The sequence below is a fragment of the Trichoderma breve genome, chromosome 2 (assembly GCF_028502605.1).
Source record: "Trichoderma breve strain T069 chromosome 2, whole genome shotgun sequence".
Taxonomy (NCBI): Eukaryota; Fungi; Ascomycota; class Sordariomycetes; order Hypocreales; family Hypocreaceae; genus Trichoderma; species Trichoderma breve.
In genome coordinates, this window is record NC_079233.1 from 2,222,805 (window position 1) to 2,238,149 (window position 15,345).

Here is a 15,345-nt window from a genome sequence, read left to right on the forward strand (position 1 = left end):
AACCCGCCTTGTCAAACTCAGCCTCACTTTTTCTCGCCTCACTCTTTGCATTGACAGCGAACGACGACTCTTAACCGCACCAAGACACCGAACTTACTTAAGAAAAGGGAGAAGGACAGAGGGAACCTCGGCCTTCTTCCCCGGCCTTGGCTTAAGCCCCAGAGAAGAGCCGCACGTGGTGCGACGTTGACGCCATCAGATCTCATATCACCATCTAGCAGACAGTCTGTGCGGATGCAGCCTATACAATGCCAAGATTCCCACGCATGCTTTTGGCAATGGAATTGCTGGTGTTTTAGCAGTGTGCCTGTGATATGAGTCGGGCGACTCCGATGCTTTCGGGGTGCGTCATCGCTGGGCTCGGTGGAGGGAGGCAGCCGAGTTACGAACAAGAATGATGCTGTATATAAACACCCTGTTGTAAGATACTTCATGATGGCTTTTTATCATGTTTGTTTTCCGATATGTCGTAGAATATTTGTGTATATCGGTTACAGTTTCTGTATTAGTTGATGTCTACTATCATAGTCGTATTCTTTCTATATTGATATATTGCTCAGCTTCCTCCAAGCATGGCTGTGCAACTGCGCAACAACGTCAGCCTGGAGGAGCTCGTCAAATCGGTCGAGCATCACCACGAGCAATACTTGCGCAGCCTCCACAGTTTCCACGAAGTTCTCAACCTCCCAAAGAAAGACGACAGCCGCAACACAATCCAAAGCCTAGCAACTACTCCTCCTTTGCGCGCCTTCACCTTCACTAGCGACGCCAACAGCATCTTGCATGTGCTGCCCCGTCTTCGTCGCGATACTCCCGATACCCACGAACGGCCATCATGTTACCCTTCGCCCAAGTTCTTGCCGCTCACGCCAAATCTCCAAGGAAGCGGCGGCTACGTGATTCCCGATGACGAGATTCCCTTTATCCCTCTGCTGGATCAGGCTTCCACGCAGGGATCTCGCCATCTGCCCGCCGACGCAGCTACCATTTCGTCGTCCCATGTCCACCAGGTGCTCACCCCGATGAGCTTCTCCGACGACATGCTCCTCAGACACCTCCGCGACTCAGAATTCTGCGAAGAGTTTTCTAGTTTGCTGGTTGATGAAGACGAGCCTCTGCGGCCGTGGGATATTGATTCGCCACAGTCGTTCCGCGAGTTTGCCGCTGTTGAGAGGGAGCGCTTTGAAAGCTCGACGTTTGAGGTGTACGAGGTTGAAGAAGATGCTCGGGCAGTTAAAATGAATGTCGATGTCGATGTACAGGGCTTTGTCAAACATATTGGTGATGAATCCCTAGAGCCTCCGGACAACATCGTTGATGCCCCGATCGTATGGGAGGCCATCAAAGACATCAATCCCAGTGGCAAAGCTGTCGGTCGTATCACGTACGTTTCGCCCTTAATATCCCCGTCTTCTCCAGTCGTTTTGATTTTGACATACCTTACTCATGAAATTGTTCTCTTTTAGCATCGTCCAAGAACCAACGCCTCTCATGCTCGCCGCCTTACACCTTACCATGTCACCTCACTTCGACATGACAGAGCTTCTCCATCATCTCCTATCCGATACCCCCAACCGCGGCCGGACTCATGCCTTCATGCACCGTGCCTATGAACGAACTCCGTCAGCTTATCCGTCCTCGCCAATCCTACCGCCTCTAGATCCCTCCAACGGTATTAAGGAGACGCCACCAGTCTCCTTCTCATACCTCCGTCAGCGGTCCTTCTTCTTCGTCTTTAAATACTACACACTCCTCGGCGAGGGTCTCGATCCCGCACCCTGGCAGCTCTACGAAAAACGCCCTTCAGACAAACGCCTCGGCGACCACATCGACATTGCAGAGTGCGGTTCCGTCCTCGCTCTCTCTCTCGGCGGCGAGCCCACCAAGACACTCAAGATGCGGCCACGTAGGGAACGAGCCAAGGAGGGTTTCCTGTTTGACACGTTTGGTCCCTGGCAACTGCTTAGCATCCAAAGCTTCCCTGACGATGAGCATACGGTCAGGGGAGATGATTTTCAGCTCAAGAGCTTCTGTAATGGGCCGTATGCCTTCTTAGAGCTGCTCATCGCCGAGTATCGTGACGCCGGCAAAAGAAACCAAATCTTACATGAGCGAATCACCAAACTCATCACCCCTCCTGTAAGTTTCTTTCACAGAAAAAGAGTCGGTCATAGCCTGATCCACCCCCTTGCTAACCCTTTTTCTCAGACAGAGTTCATGTTCGACCACCGCCTCCGCGACAAGCTCCTCTTCGAAGACAAGCACTTCACTTACATCCGACGCTACTTCTGGGCGTACAACACCCTCGCCGTCATCAACACGGGCATCAAGGCCATGATCGCCGCCTACGTCGACACCTTCACTGACGACTTCTGGGCCGGTTCGCACCCACTCCTCTGGCCTCACCCGTCGCCGCCGCAGTCCCCCGACGCCATCGAGTACGCTGCGAAAATGGCAGTCCTGCGCAGGGAGCTCGACAAGGTCGTCAGTGACCTAGGCGAGGTGCTCAAGCGTAACGAGCGTACGAGGAAGGAGATTGAGAATTTGAGAGACCAGCTGTTTAGCGGGAGCTCCATCAAGGAAAGCAGAAGGGCCATTGATCAGGGCGACAACATTCGCATCTTGACTATGATCAGCATGCTGTTCTTACCCCTGACTTTCGTCACTGTAAGTTTGTTCATTACTCCCCTGAAACCAAATGGAATGAGCAAAAAGCTCACAAATAAACTCCGTCAGTCCGTCTTTGGCATTACAGAATTCACCATCCCCGTGACTGACTGGCGCTTTCCTCTCACCATGGTCCTCGTCTGTGTCCCGTTCATGATCCTCCTCTACCTCATCCAAACCCGCCCCTTCATCCAGTGTCTCCAAACACTCCAGCGTGCAACTCAAGCTTTAACTCTCCTCCCCACTCGTTTCCTACGTCTCTTCCCTCATTTTCGCGAGCCAGATCCCTCTGCCCAAGACAGCCGGGCCGCCTCCACGCCTTCGTCACCCAAGACCCGCAAGAGGAGGCTCATCGTCGGGAGGCGAGGCGGGGGCGGAGGTAGTATCAACGGCGCTGCCATATCGTGGCGTCGACCTTGGGCCTGGATGAGAAGGGCGGCAGGCGGAGAAGAGAGCGACTTGGGGAGAGTATAACATAGATATAAATACAATACTATCAAACGTCAGAAAGAGAAGGAATCAGATAAGCAATACCCATCCTTGTATATGTCTCAACCAATACAACTTCGAGTTTAGAAATAGCAATAGATAGCATCACATAGAACATTGTAGCAATACTGAGAATACAAATTCAATCTTGCTTCTCGCAGCGCATCTTTTCATTGCCAAGAGCTATAAGAGCAAAATCATAAAAATACAGGAATAACCAAGACTCATCCAATGAATTATTGCATTACCAACGTGGTCATTATTAACGACAGCCAGAAGAAAAAAAGACGAACAATTCATTCGCGTGAGATTTTTGCAAAAACAACTCCTCCCAATTCATGGACCAGCCGTTGGGGGAAAACACATAATATCGCATCTCTCCTTCCCATCATTACCAAGGTATATAAATAAGCATCGTTACAGCCCATCCACCCGCTTCAAAGAGAAACCGTGGCAAACCTGGGAGCGTACAAAGGCCGCATTACTAGTCGACACTTAAACAAGGGAAACAAAGCTTCCGTGGTGCTCCATAACGCCCTCTTTTCCCCCCTCCATCCCCCTTTGCATATAGTCATAGTGTGCAGATGAAATACACACTTGACGTGGTGACACGTAATAAATAATGCTGACTGTGCCATCCTCAAATGGTACTTCACCATCCCTTCTTCCGAGCAAACCTCTTGTTGAGCAATGCAAGGACCTTGGGGACATTAAATTGAACGTATTCCAGGTCCAGTTCGTCCTGGTTATCCTTCTGCATCTCAAGCAGATCGTCAAGCTTGAGATCGAGTTCGAGCAGTCCTCGATTTCGGCCTATTTTAACTCGTTAGCACGCGAAAGACATCGATAGAGAATCGTAAAAGAAACTCACCCTTGTAGTGCAAGGAAATGACAAAGGTGCCTGGTAACGGACTGGTAAAGTTGAAGTAGATATTGGCCCGTCTGTTATCCGGGACATTGCTCTTCTGGATGACGCCCTCCTTCTCCAACTGCTGGTGCGTAAACTTGTATGGTCCAAGGACCTGCTGTTTCTGCTGCTTTCGCTTGGTACCTTCGCTCTGTGATCGTACATTATGAAGGTAGCTCTTATATGTATCCAGCTGACCAACCAAGTATGCGTTGTGGTCGCGAATCGTCTTGAAAACCTCTTCGAGCTTCTCAGTCTCGGCAATCACACCATCCTTCAACGAACCCAAATGTTGAAGCTCCTGCTCCACTTCATCCCTCAGCAGGTCAAACTGGTCAGCCTTGTCAATGACGCCGAGTTCCTGTAGCTGCGACAACAGCTCCATAGCCCGGATACCCTTGCGCACCATGACGGCGTCATTGCGGCTCGTGGCAGCTGCATCTGCAACGCGCTCAAGTCGCAACGGTCGCCTTGAGACGGCGCTGTTCTGAGGGATGGTTCGCATGATCTGCACAAAGATGGACTTGGCTTCCATAAAGTACACTTCCTCCTGTGTAATATCCAGTGCCGCGGTCAAGTCATCAATCGCAGTCTCCCATCTGCTAAACAAGGGAAGGTTGATAACTCGGTTCTCCTTGCGAGGCACTTGTGGAGGAGCCGATGCCAGCTCAGACACAATGATGGACAAGTGAGATGACTCATCTTTGCACAACTCATTGCGATGCTTCTCAATCAGCGAATGCATGGCATAGATTTCATTGAGCGTAATCTCAAGCTCAAGGTCTTTCTTTGAAAGCGCCACATAGTTGTCCATTTCTAGACTTTCGTAAAAGTCGCCAACCTCGCAAAGGTCAAGCATGAATTTGTTAATCCTGTCCTTGTTCTGTTGGATGAAGGGCTGGAGCTTGGCCATGTAAGGCTCCTTGGAGTACGAGGGCTTGTTTGCCAAGTTCTGAAGCATCTTGGCAATCAGGGTGAGGGTTCTGCGAGGTCGCTCGGCGGGCGTTCCATCAATGAGCATGTACGACTTGGGGGTCACAATGGCCGGGTTGATGAAGCGCAGGAAGAAAAAGCCGCCGATCAATGTGCAGATAATCTGGTCGTTGGCATCGGGATATTTGCGCTTTGTCAAGCTCCTGATCTGCTTGCAGATCCAGCGAATGCCATAGGGCGCCTCTTCCAGCCCTTCGATGATGGTGGATAAGAAGCCATTGGCAATCTCGATGAGCATTGTCAATCGGGGCTCGATGATAGCTTGGACTTGGGGGTTCTCCGCCGCCTGCTCCGCAGTAATGCCCTTTGGTAGATTTGGCGGTAGCGTGCCGGTATCTTCTTCAATTTGCTCAACCATGCGTTCATAGACTTTGAGGGGGTTGATTTCCAGATCCAGGTCTCGCAGTTCGATCAAGCTGTTGATTCTGTCGGCCAAGGCAATCTTCAGGAAGCTTTGACCGGGGCCTCTTCGCGTGTAGGTCGTCATCATACGGGAAACGGGCGTATTGGCTCGGAGCAGTGAGGAGTAGTCGGGGGTATTGTCGAATTGATAGGTGAGAACAGACTAAAGGAGAGAAACATGGTTGTTAGACAAAGGTACGACAACGCAACCGAGTTATATACAACATACTTGGAACATGGTAAGAAGCAAGTGCTCTTCTCGGCTTTCGTACTGGTTTCCGTAAATGGTGAACATGACTGTCTGAAGAAGTGAATCGATTTCCGACATTGAGACGAGTCGGCACAGGTGAGCAATGTGCCTGGGCTCGGACTGCAGAAGAAACATGAGATTTCCGTATTTTTGCGTCTTGTCGTCGTTGGGGAAGACGCCTTCTTCCATTTCAGTATCATCAAGATGGCTGGCCACTTCGTTTTGCTGCAAAGGCGTCAGAAGCGTTCATCGGACAAGCATCACACCGCGTTTTGATACATACTTCTTCCAGCGCCATGCGATTCTGGATGAGCAGCGCAATTCTCGAATCAAGATAGCGGACGTCCTTTTCGAGAACAAAGTTCTTCTTGGACTGGGAGGAGATTTTGGATTTGAGATCTCGCAGGGCTTTCTGGGCTGTCGACTGGGCGTCAGCTGTGGTGTACTCCAAGGGGGAAGGGCAAATGCCAGGCCTAGTGCATTATGTATTACCTTTAGCGAGATCGTCCTCAATTTGCATCTCTCCTTCATTTGCTGTCATGGACATGTACAGCGCGGACATGGAGTACCGCTTCGACTGGCGCGCCGAGCGCGAGCCATCGTAGGTAGACATGGTGTTTTGCCGTGACAATTGTTGAAAGGAAGAGGTTGACGCAGTGGAGGCTCTCGAGGGGGTATGGAGCATGACAGGCATTATGGGTATTTGGCGCTGTGCGACAGAAGGGAGGGTCGGGCCTTGTCGCCCCAGAACCTCGAATTTCGTCGACTATGAAAGAAACAAATAGCCGTTATTAAGCGATAATGCTCATCACTCGGCAAAGTGATATTCCAATCGAGATTTATTTAAGCTGATTGGACTTATTTCATGTGGCTCACGTCGTCGACGACGATTGTCGAAACAAGGGAGGGGGGAATGAGAAACAGAAGACGCAGTGTCGCCAAACAAGGAGAAGGAGAAAAAAGGTGCAGTCGCTGATGGCACGCTCGTGGTACAATTTGCGTCGGCTTCGGGAGAGCTTCGCAAGCGATTTAACGATGGTGTAACGATTCGATCGAAGATGTCTTGTGCAGGTCAACGGAAAGCGTGGACGGTGGTGATGCCAAAACCCGCTTCCGGGTCAAGCAGTGCTGAGTGTTCTATCTCCGTCAAGCAGGGGAAAAAAAGGGAAAGCTATGCTGATTCCGCATCCAAAGCAAGAAAAGAGCAGAGGCAACAACGCGCGCGTGTCGAATTCAAAAAAGGGCGAGAGAGAGAGCTTTCGTCCAGGATGGTGTCGCGCAGGAAAGGCGGGATAGAAGAGCTGCTGGTGGAAGAGCGAAGCGTCAGGGCAGCGTCGCTAGCCGAGCGACACAGAGGCAAATTTCGGTTCGACAGAGACGCGCGAGGCAGAAGTTTGAAGTCGGATGCGAGCAACGTCGTCGCCTGGCGTCCAACTATAAACCAATGCTTGCGGGCGACAAAGACGAGAGTTGCGGAAGACACAAGGCACGGCAGCAAAAAGGTTCAAGGTTTGTGGCTGCGACGGCTGGCGATGGGTATCAAGTTGGCAAGATGCAAGAATAAAACTGGAGCAGCGCGCCTTGTTTGGGAGAGTTTGAGAGGGGAAGCACGTCGCCCAGGGGTTGCAGAGCGACCAGCCAAGCAGCTGCAGGCGCCAGCCCAATCAGGCCAGCAGCCAGGGAAGAGCAGGAAAATTGAAAATAGGCACGGCCGGGTCCTCAACGGGCTAGACTGCCCTCAGGTTGCCTTCAGGTTGCGGCCATCAACGTGCAAAGCGCGATAGTAGTGCACCGGGCCAGACGTGAAATGAACCAGACTTGACCCAGACTTGATACAGGCACGAGTACGAGTACCTGGCGCGCCCACCACGTTGCGCAGTGGGCACATGTACATACCCGGACAGGCGCTAAAGTGCCGTACCATGGCCCTGCAGTGGTCTGGGGTAGCGCTGCCAGGCCCTGCTCAGGGACAGACGGAGTACCCGCCCGTCTATCGGAAAGGCTGCAGCGCGCTGCGCACTTGTCAGGGCATGCCAGGGGTATCAGTGGCGCGTGTGCCCACCATCACTAGCGGCGAGCCATTGATCCATTGATGAGCTTGAGCCTTTGCCTTTGTCCAGTGCTGGTCAACGATTGACTGATTTTGCTGCCGTCACCTGCATGCAGCCATCCATCTGGAGCGTCCGGAGCACGCCCTATCACACTGTCGCATTGCACTTTTGGCAGACAACAGCGTCGTTGAAGAGCCAAGGCCTCGCGCAGCAGCATGCAGGCGTCAGCGAATGGGTGATCCATGGCGCCATCCCCATATCGTGTGCGACGACGCCGTTCAAATCGGGGGGCCTCTGTGCTCCCAGTACATGTACGAGTACTCGTACCTACGAAGCAAGCAATACATTACATGATCTTACGGTCTTAGTGTCGTGTTACCTCCTCTAACCTTGCTGCCCTGTGGATACAAAAGTTTTTTTTTTTTTTTTTTTTTTTCCTCTCTCGTGCTCTCTTTCTCTTTGTTCCCGTCTTCCCTGTTGTCGTCACAAACTTTCCAAGCATCATCCACGACAAAAGCCCTTTAGGCCCTCTCCGTGCGCTCATGTCCCAGACACGAGAAAGATAGTTCCGCCTAGCCCTGCTTCCAACTGGCCGCTAGAGCAAAGGGCATTAGCACGAGTAAGGTGCTGATCCAATGTGCAATCTAGAGGGGCGGCGGGGTAGCACTGCGTGTAGCGCCGAGCCGTAGGCATGTACCTGCTACTCGGAGCGTTGGACAAGAGTTCGCATGAGCTTCGCAGCACTGTGCCAGTTGCGAAGTAGCAGTACTCGCTTTGTGGCACCGTTCTGACAATAGGGTACATTCACCTACCAGCATTGAGCGATGATACCCTCAAGGCCTTGCCAACTCTGGCCGCCGGATAAAATAAATGCATTTGCTAGCCAACGGCAACAGCATGGCCCCCATGAAGTTGCACTCGCGCGTAATGGTCGTGCCAGTAATAAGCGAGGCAGCAAGAAAGCAAACAAACAAAGGTTCGGTTCCTCGATTGACGAAAAGAGAGAGAGAGAGAGAGAGAAAGGGCTGCACAGTGCTTTATGGAATAGATTGATGCTTTTTGTGTTCTTACTACATCACAACGCCACTGCCCGTCTTGAAACTGTCGACGTTGCGTTTCAGATAGCACGCACTAGTACCGAGTTCTATGCACAATGGAGGTCGAGGAGGCTTGAGGATGACGTCTGGCCCTCTGCTAGTTCGAGCAATTCGCAGTGTTCGTACTGTAAACTGTACAGGCACTTGGATGTGCTTGGCATCCATCGCAACCGAGAGCGCCATGGAATGGTGAGCATGTTCGTACGAGTACGGTACGTGTACGGCAGCGAGTATCAATACGGAGTAGTCGAGACTTTTAGTCCTCCCTTCTTACTGTTATCCAGTACAGGTACGAGACGACCACCAACCTGTGCTCGTACTCCGTACTGTAATGTATCAGCACACACTGATGGCTCTGAAACGCACCATTTGCCTGTCACCTTGTCTGGAGTAGCATGGGTGAGGCGCCAGGGGCAGGGGCAGGTGGGGCCTGGGTCCAGATGATTTTGCCTATCTGCTGCCAACGGAGCATTGTGCGGAGGATAACACAAAAGCTGTATCGATCCAGCAGCCCCCTTGGCGTCACGGCTGGGGATCACCACGCCAAGTTGCTGTGTACGGAAAGCAGGCTCATCAAAGAGCCCAGCAGCGCTGAGCCCCTTGCCAGACAAATGGAGACAAATGGAGGCGAGTTTTCCAGGCGCATGTGGAAGTTATTAGATAGGCCTACTCGTACTCCGTAGATACCAAACTTTTGCAAAGCCGTCTTTGGTCTATTGGAAATGATGAGCGCCAACCTGAACTGCTAATAGCCTCCCTTGCGCAAAGTGCCCACTTGAAAACTACCCGCTCGTCGGGGGGGTCCCATGACCGCCCAAGTGAGATGAAATTGATCCATGGATGCTTGGCGGCTAGTGCCAGATGCGGAAAAGGCCCAGGTACGGGATACGGAGTGTCAGGCTCGATATAATTCCCGAGAGAAGAGGGAGAGAGAGATGATTGCCATGGCACGAAATCGCGCGATGGCATCAAATCTAGACCTTGGAAAGCCCACCCCTCGTATGCAAGTACGTTCTACTAATGCGCGGTGATAGCATCTATAAAAAGCCAATTACGACATGCCAGTAACGGCGACTGCGACTATCCACGACTTGAGCGTCCCCCAAACCTTTTGGCCGCTGGGCCAATGGCATGTGCAAATCCAATGCTCAGACCAGCCTGAACACCTAAGCCAGCGCAAAGTCTGGTGAGGCCGCTTCATCTCTACCATGTCTGATGCTGATGCATTTCATATTATCTCATGCGCTTCTCTTGGTTGACTGCGTCCTTGTCCTCGCAGTCCTTCAATCTCGAGGAAATCCCAGAAGGGCAGGAAAATTCCCCCAACATCCCATCACGAAGCACGTCCCTCTGCACTGCCCGTGCTCTCCCCCCCTGTGATCTGCTGGTTGCCGGCATGTTACGTCAGAGAACTTCCCTTTGTCGTCTATTCCTCAGTGCCACTAGTACTAGTAATTTGACCACAACACAATAGACGAAGCATTAAGAAAACCGTACGAATACATACTTTCGTAAACGCACATCGAAGGCTAATTAGGTCAATGCTCTCGGGTTTGAAATACAGGTATTAGTCAATGGGTTGATGACCGTATCGTGATGCCAGGGGAGATGTGTAGTACAAAGGTCCCCAAGATTAGACTTTGCAAATTCGTATCACACAAAGGGACAGGTAATATTTTTCTTTCGTCACTCGCTACGCGAGGCTTTGTTGCGGCATACACATACCATTGACCATGCAAAAGTTTGTACAGGTAAAGAGAAGGAGGATTAATCTTGTTGTTGGTGAACTTTATCAACCCCGGCTGGTGGGCCCTGGCCTATTGAAACTCAAGGTTGGTTCAATTTCTAGACTGGGAGCATGCAGGCGCGAGTACGGTAACCACACAACGCAATTGTGATGATAGACGGTGATGTACCGAGCTCGAGCCAAATTACCACCGGTTATCAATGCACCAGATCAGGCTGTGCAAACTGTCCGTTCAAAAACTCGTAGATGCCAATCTCTGCTGCCAAAGTCTCTTGTCAATCCAACTGATTTGTAGGGCGGGTTTGTGAGCTCCTTGCTCCGTGAATCTATGTACTAAGCACCCAACGCTGAATGATGTGAGCGGGGCCGGTTGGCTAAGCCGAAGGGGCCCGGGCTGACTGTACCAAAACCCCGAACTCGTTGACGCCACTCCATCGTTCAAGCTCAATTCCGTAGCTACTCCCATTGCTCGCCGCACCCATCATTCGACCTCGCAGTCTGACATATCAAAGTCTAAGCAGTAACAATGGCGTTCCGCTCGTCTTTCCGTCGCATTGCCCTGGCCCGCCCCGCTACCGTTGCGCGTGGCTTTCACTCGACGCCCCGAGTCCTTGTCAGGAAGGGTGACGAGATCCCCAGTCTTGAAGTGTTCGAGAACTCGGCCGCCAGTAAGGTGAACCTGGCCGAGGAATTCCAGAAGGGCAACGGATACATTATTGGCGTTCCCGGAGCTTTCACCGGCACCTGTTCTGGCACGCACATTCCGTCATACATCAACCACCCCAACCTCAAGCAGGCTGGCCAGGTCTTCGTCGTCGCCGTCAATGACCCCTTTGTGTAAGCGATTGACATCTCGTGGGTAAGCTAGCAGAAGATGCTGATTGTATCCTACAGTATGAAGGCATGGCAAGACCAGCTGGATCCCGCTGGCGAGACTGGAGTGAGTTATTTTGACATACATGGCACGCGTCTAAACAACTAATGAACATGCACAGATTCGGTTCGTTGCCGATCCCACCGCTGAATTCACAAAGGCCCTTGACCTCGGATTTGATGATGCTGCTGCTATCTTTGGAGGTCTCCGAAGCAAGCGCTATGCCTTGAAAGTGGAGGACGGCAAGGTCACAGCGACCTTTGTCGAGCCAGACAGCACTGGCACAGCCGGTGAGTATTCTTCTTCTCCTTTCTAAACATGACCAAATTGAGAAAGACCCTGACTCTTTGTATTTCACAGTGTCAATGGCCGAACAGGTTCTCAACTAAAGAGCAGAATAAAACGGAGGGGAAAGGGTCAACTTTCTCATAAATACATGGCGCATTCGGCCACGACTTTCTGTGTCAGCGACGTCAAGGGAAATGGTGCTTACATGTGCTTTTGAACCTGCTCCTAGTAAAAGTGTCACATTTGTTCAAAAGCAGATGAGACCTGGGCTAATCTAGTCGACGCTTGATTACTAAGTATGTGTGGAATGCAAAACTCTCTAATATAGCATGAATGCGAGTCGTGTGATGGTGAAGTCTTGGAAGTTGCTTTTTATATCTGAATCAACAATTGGGCTACAACAACTTTCCAACAGTGCTAAGGTAATGTCTATCACAGCGACAATACACCGCACCTCCTTCCTTTTATGTAATATATGTCGCGGACAGACTACTAAACTCGTGAAGCGATGCTGCCTGGTGATGGTTTCTCACCTTTATATGCCCCATAGGTACTTACGCGTCCAGCATTGAAAAAGATAGGTGGCAGCATTTAGGGTAACATCTGGAATGACGGGACGATACTGATGTCAATATGAAGATATGTGTTCAAGTACTGCCCAGTGCAAAATGATCATATGCTGCGCAGGCCAAGAGCACATTGAAGAGATTGACTGCAATTTTGGGTTTGTCGGTGCATGGAGTGTGCAGTTGAGAGTTAAGCCTGGACTCACTGTTATGGGATCAAAGTATCTGAATTGGCTTAGTCCCTTAGCTGATAGGGATGCAGCAACTTCCGTTACGGTACAGGTGCTCCGTTGTTACAGAAATCGTACTCAGAGACGCTGAAGTTGATATAAGAAACCTGACAATAACTTTCGGACATATCGCGAGTGGTGCTGCAGAGTGCTGGCTTAGAGATACTTTACTGACAGGACTTGTGCATGTCGCCACTCGGCGCCAGCAAACCTATGCACGCAAACATCAACTGCATCAAATCCACCGCCTGTCGTTGGCCACCTGACAATGGCCCGCTGCAACCGCTGCCTGCTCAGCTGCCTGCCTGACTCAGCACTGCCGAAGAAACCCCGGTGCCTTAGTCCACACCTCCCCTGCCCAACTCGACTTTCTTCATCTTGTCCTGTCGCCTGGTCATGGCCTGAATCACTTATATGAAGCACTTGTCGGGACCTGATTTGCAATCTTCCCTCTTCTTGATTCACCTTTCCTCCTACACAACACTCTTCTTGCTCTTCCCAAGCCTTACTCTCCTTGGATGAGCAACGTGCTGCCCTCCCTTTACTGTCGCTCCAGCCTTTGAGCCCCATCGTTGCGTGCACCTGAGACGACGAAACGCCGTCATCAGCGCCCCTCTTAGTGTGCTGCACTACCACTATCATTTTTCTGCCGACGCATCATCGTCGACTGGCACGTTTGCTGCATCTCGGGGAACCACCGTCACGATTCCTCCCATAACAAGAAAACGAAAGGCTGCTGAGGCGACGATCACATCCACCGACTCTGAAAACACTCCCCAGAAGAAGATCGTCGCCTCAGCTAGTCTCGCCGCTGCTCCTCCCACGCCCGTCACTACCCGCGAGATGGATTCCGAGGAAGAGTATCTGTCAAGCTCCGATGAGCTGATGCCAGACGATAGCGGCGATGAAATGTCCGGTGCTGAAGGTTAGCCATCCTGCCCTCCCTTTGCCGGCCCTCTCGGGTAACACCTGTCAGCCTGACTAATCCATGTTGTTGGTTCTCTAGATTTTGACGAGGATGACTTCGACGAACCAGACCCCGATTTCGGCCTCTCCGCGAAAGATCTCGACAAGAAGAAGGTAGCCGCTCACGCGGTATCCTTCAAAGTCTTCGAGCCGTCCGACATTAGGCGCCAGCAGGATGACATGATGAACGATGTCAACATGATCCTTGATATGAACAAGGAAGATGCCGCCATCATGTTACGCCACTTTCGATGGAACAAGGAAAGACTATTAGAAGACTACATGGACAGGCCAGAAAAGGTCCTAGAGGCTGCCGGCCTGAACAGTAACACTTCTAGCCTGCCTAAGTTGCAAGCCGTCCCCGGCTTTGTATGCGATATCTGCTGCGAAGATGAAGAGGGCCTTGAGACCTTTGCTATGAAGTGTGGCCACCGCTACTGCGTTGACTGTTACCGCCACTATCTTACCCAGAAAATCCAAGACGAGGGCGAGTCTGCCAGGATCCAGTGTCCGTCAAATGGATGCGGCCGTATTCTAGACTCACGGTCGCTTGACCTCCTAGTTACGCCAGAGTTGACTGATCGCTACCATGAACTGCTTAACCGCACATACGTGGAGGACAAGGATACGTTCAAGTGGTGCCCGGCCCCAGACTGCCCCAACGCCATAGAATGCGGAGTCAAGAAGAAGGACTTGGACAAGATTGTCCCTACTGTGGAGTGTCTCTGTGGTTACAGATTCTGCTTCGGGTGCCCAAATCCCGACCATCAACCAGCACCCTGCGATTTGGTCAAGCGATGGCTGAAGAAATGTGCCGACGACTCCGAGACGGCGAACTGGATTTCCGCCCACACGAAGGAGTGTCCCAAGTGTAGCTCGACGATCGAGAAAAACGGCGGATGCAACCACATGACTTGCCGCAAGTGCAAGTATGAATTCTGCTGGATGTGTATGGGACTCTGGTCTGAGCACGGCACTAGTTGGTACAACTGCAACAGGTATGAAGAAAAGAGCGGAGCAGAGGCTAGAGATGCGCAAACCAAATCTCGCACGTCTTTGGAGCGTTATTTGCACTACTACAACAGATATGCCAACCATGAGCAGTCTGCAAAGCTCGACAAAGACATCGCACAGAAGACGGAAAAGAAAATGGTGCAGCTTCAGACGACATCAGGCATGTCCTGGATCGAAGTGCAGTATCTCAACTCGGCATCTCAGGCGCTTCAGACATGCAGACAGACTCTCAAATGGACTTATGCTTTTGCATTCTATCTGGCGAAGAACAACTTGACAGAAATATTTGAAGACAACCAAAAGGATCTCGAGATGGCCGTCGAGAACTTGTCTGAGATGTTCGAGAAGCCTATCCAAGAGCTATCCGACCCAAAGCTCAAGGTCGATATCATGGATAAGACCTCCTACTGCAACAAGAGACGTGTCATTTTGCTGGAAGACACTGCTGAGAATCTTGCAAAGGGTACGACAGGCCCCGCTACCTCAATCCATGATTCTTTCAGACTAACCATGAGCGTATAGCTAAATGGACTTTCAACGCCGATCTCATGACAGGATCAACAGTGTTGCTTAACAAGCGTTGAAAGCAATGATACAGTCGTAGCTGATGGGGTACTTGTATTCCTTGCATTCACCGGCCAAGAGCCTCTACAGGTACTCCATACGCGTTATGCGTCTGCATTCATATTCACTGCAAGGTGTGACGCGCTTATAGAGCAACATGGGATTTTTCTTCTCGTCTATCAGCGGCGAATCATTGCCACTCATGGAGCGATTGTATTCCAGCGTCAAGAATTTTCGCTC

At 51.3% G+C, this 15,345-nt stretch overlaps 4 protein-coding genes across 4 annotated transcripts; 3 read left to right on the forward strand and 1 right to left on the reverse strand.

Moving 5' to 3' along the window:
• Positions 1-572: 572 nt before the first annotated feature.
• On the forward strand, positions 573-3,141 carry T069G_02904 (corA-like mg2+ transporter protein domain-containing protein; the record flags this gene model as incomplete). Its single annotated transcript, XM_056170114.1, has 4 exons — positions 573-1,384; positions 1,467-2,139; positions 2,209-2,667; positions 2,737-3,141. The coding sequence occupies 4 exons, from the start codon at positions 573-575 to the stop codon at positions 3,139-3,141; spliced, it is 2,349 nt and encodes a 782-aa protein (XP_056031006.1).
• Positions 3,142-3,808: 667 nt separating this feature from the next.
• On the reverse strand, positions 3,809-6,321 carry T069G_02905 (GTPase-activator protein for ras-like GTPase domain-containing protein; the record flags this gene model as incomplete). The annotated part of the gene is made up of 6 exons (XM_056170115.1): positions 3,809-3,969; positions 4,028-4,214; positions 4,266-5,621; positions 5,688-5,933; positions 5,992-6,125; positions 6,201-6,321. 6 exons carry the CDS (start codon positions 6,319-6,321, stop codon positions 3,809-3,811), a joined length of 2,205 nt encoding a protein of 734 aa, XP_056031007.1.
• A 4,808-nt stretch (positions 6,322-11,129) lies between these two features.
• T069G_02906 (redoxin domain-containing protein) lies at positions 11,130-11,866 on the forward strand (the record flags this gene model as incomplete). Its single annotated transcript, XM_056170116.1, has 4 exons — positions 11,130-11,440; positions 11,498-11,543; positions 11,599-11,767; positions 11,838-11,866. 4 exons carry the CDS (start codon positions 11,130-11,132, stop codon positions 11,864-11,866), a joined length of 555 nt encoding a protein of 184 aa, XP_056031008.1.
• A 1,538-nt stretch (positions 11,867-13,404) lies between these two features.
• On the forward strand, positions 13,405-15,125 carry T069G_02907 (IBR domain, a half RING-finger domain-containing protein; the record flags this gene model as incomplete). Its single annotated transcript, XM_056170117.1, has 5 exons — positions 13,405-13,486; positions 13,568-13,896; positions 13,951-14,248; positions 14,303-15,004; positions 15,064-15,125. 5 exons carry the CDS (start codon positions 13,405-13,407, stop codon positions 15,123-15,125), a joined length of 1,473 nt encoding a protein of 490 aa, XP_056031009.1.
• Positions 15,126-15,345: the final 220 nt, after the last annotated feature.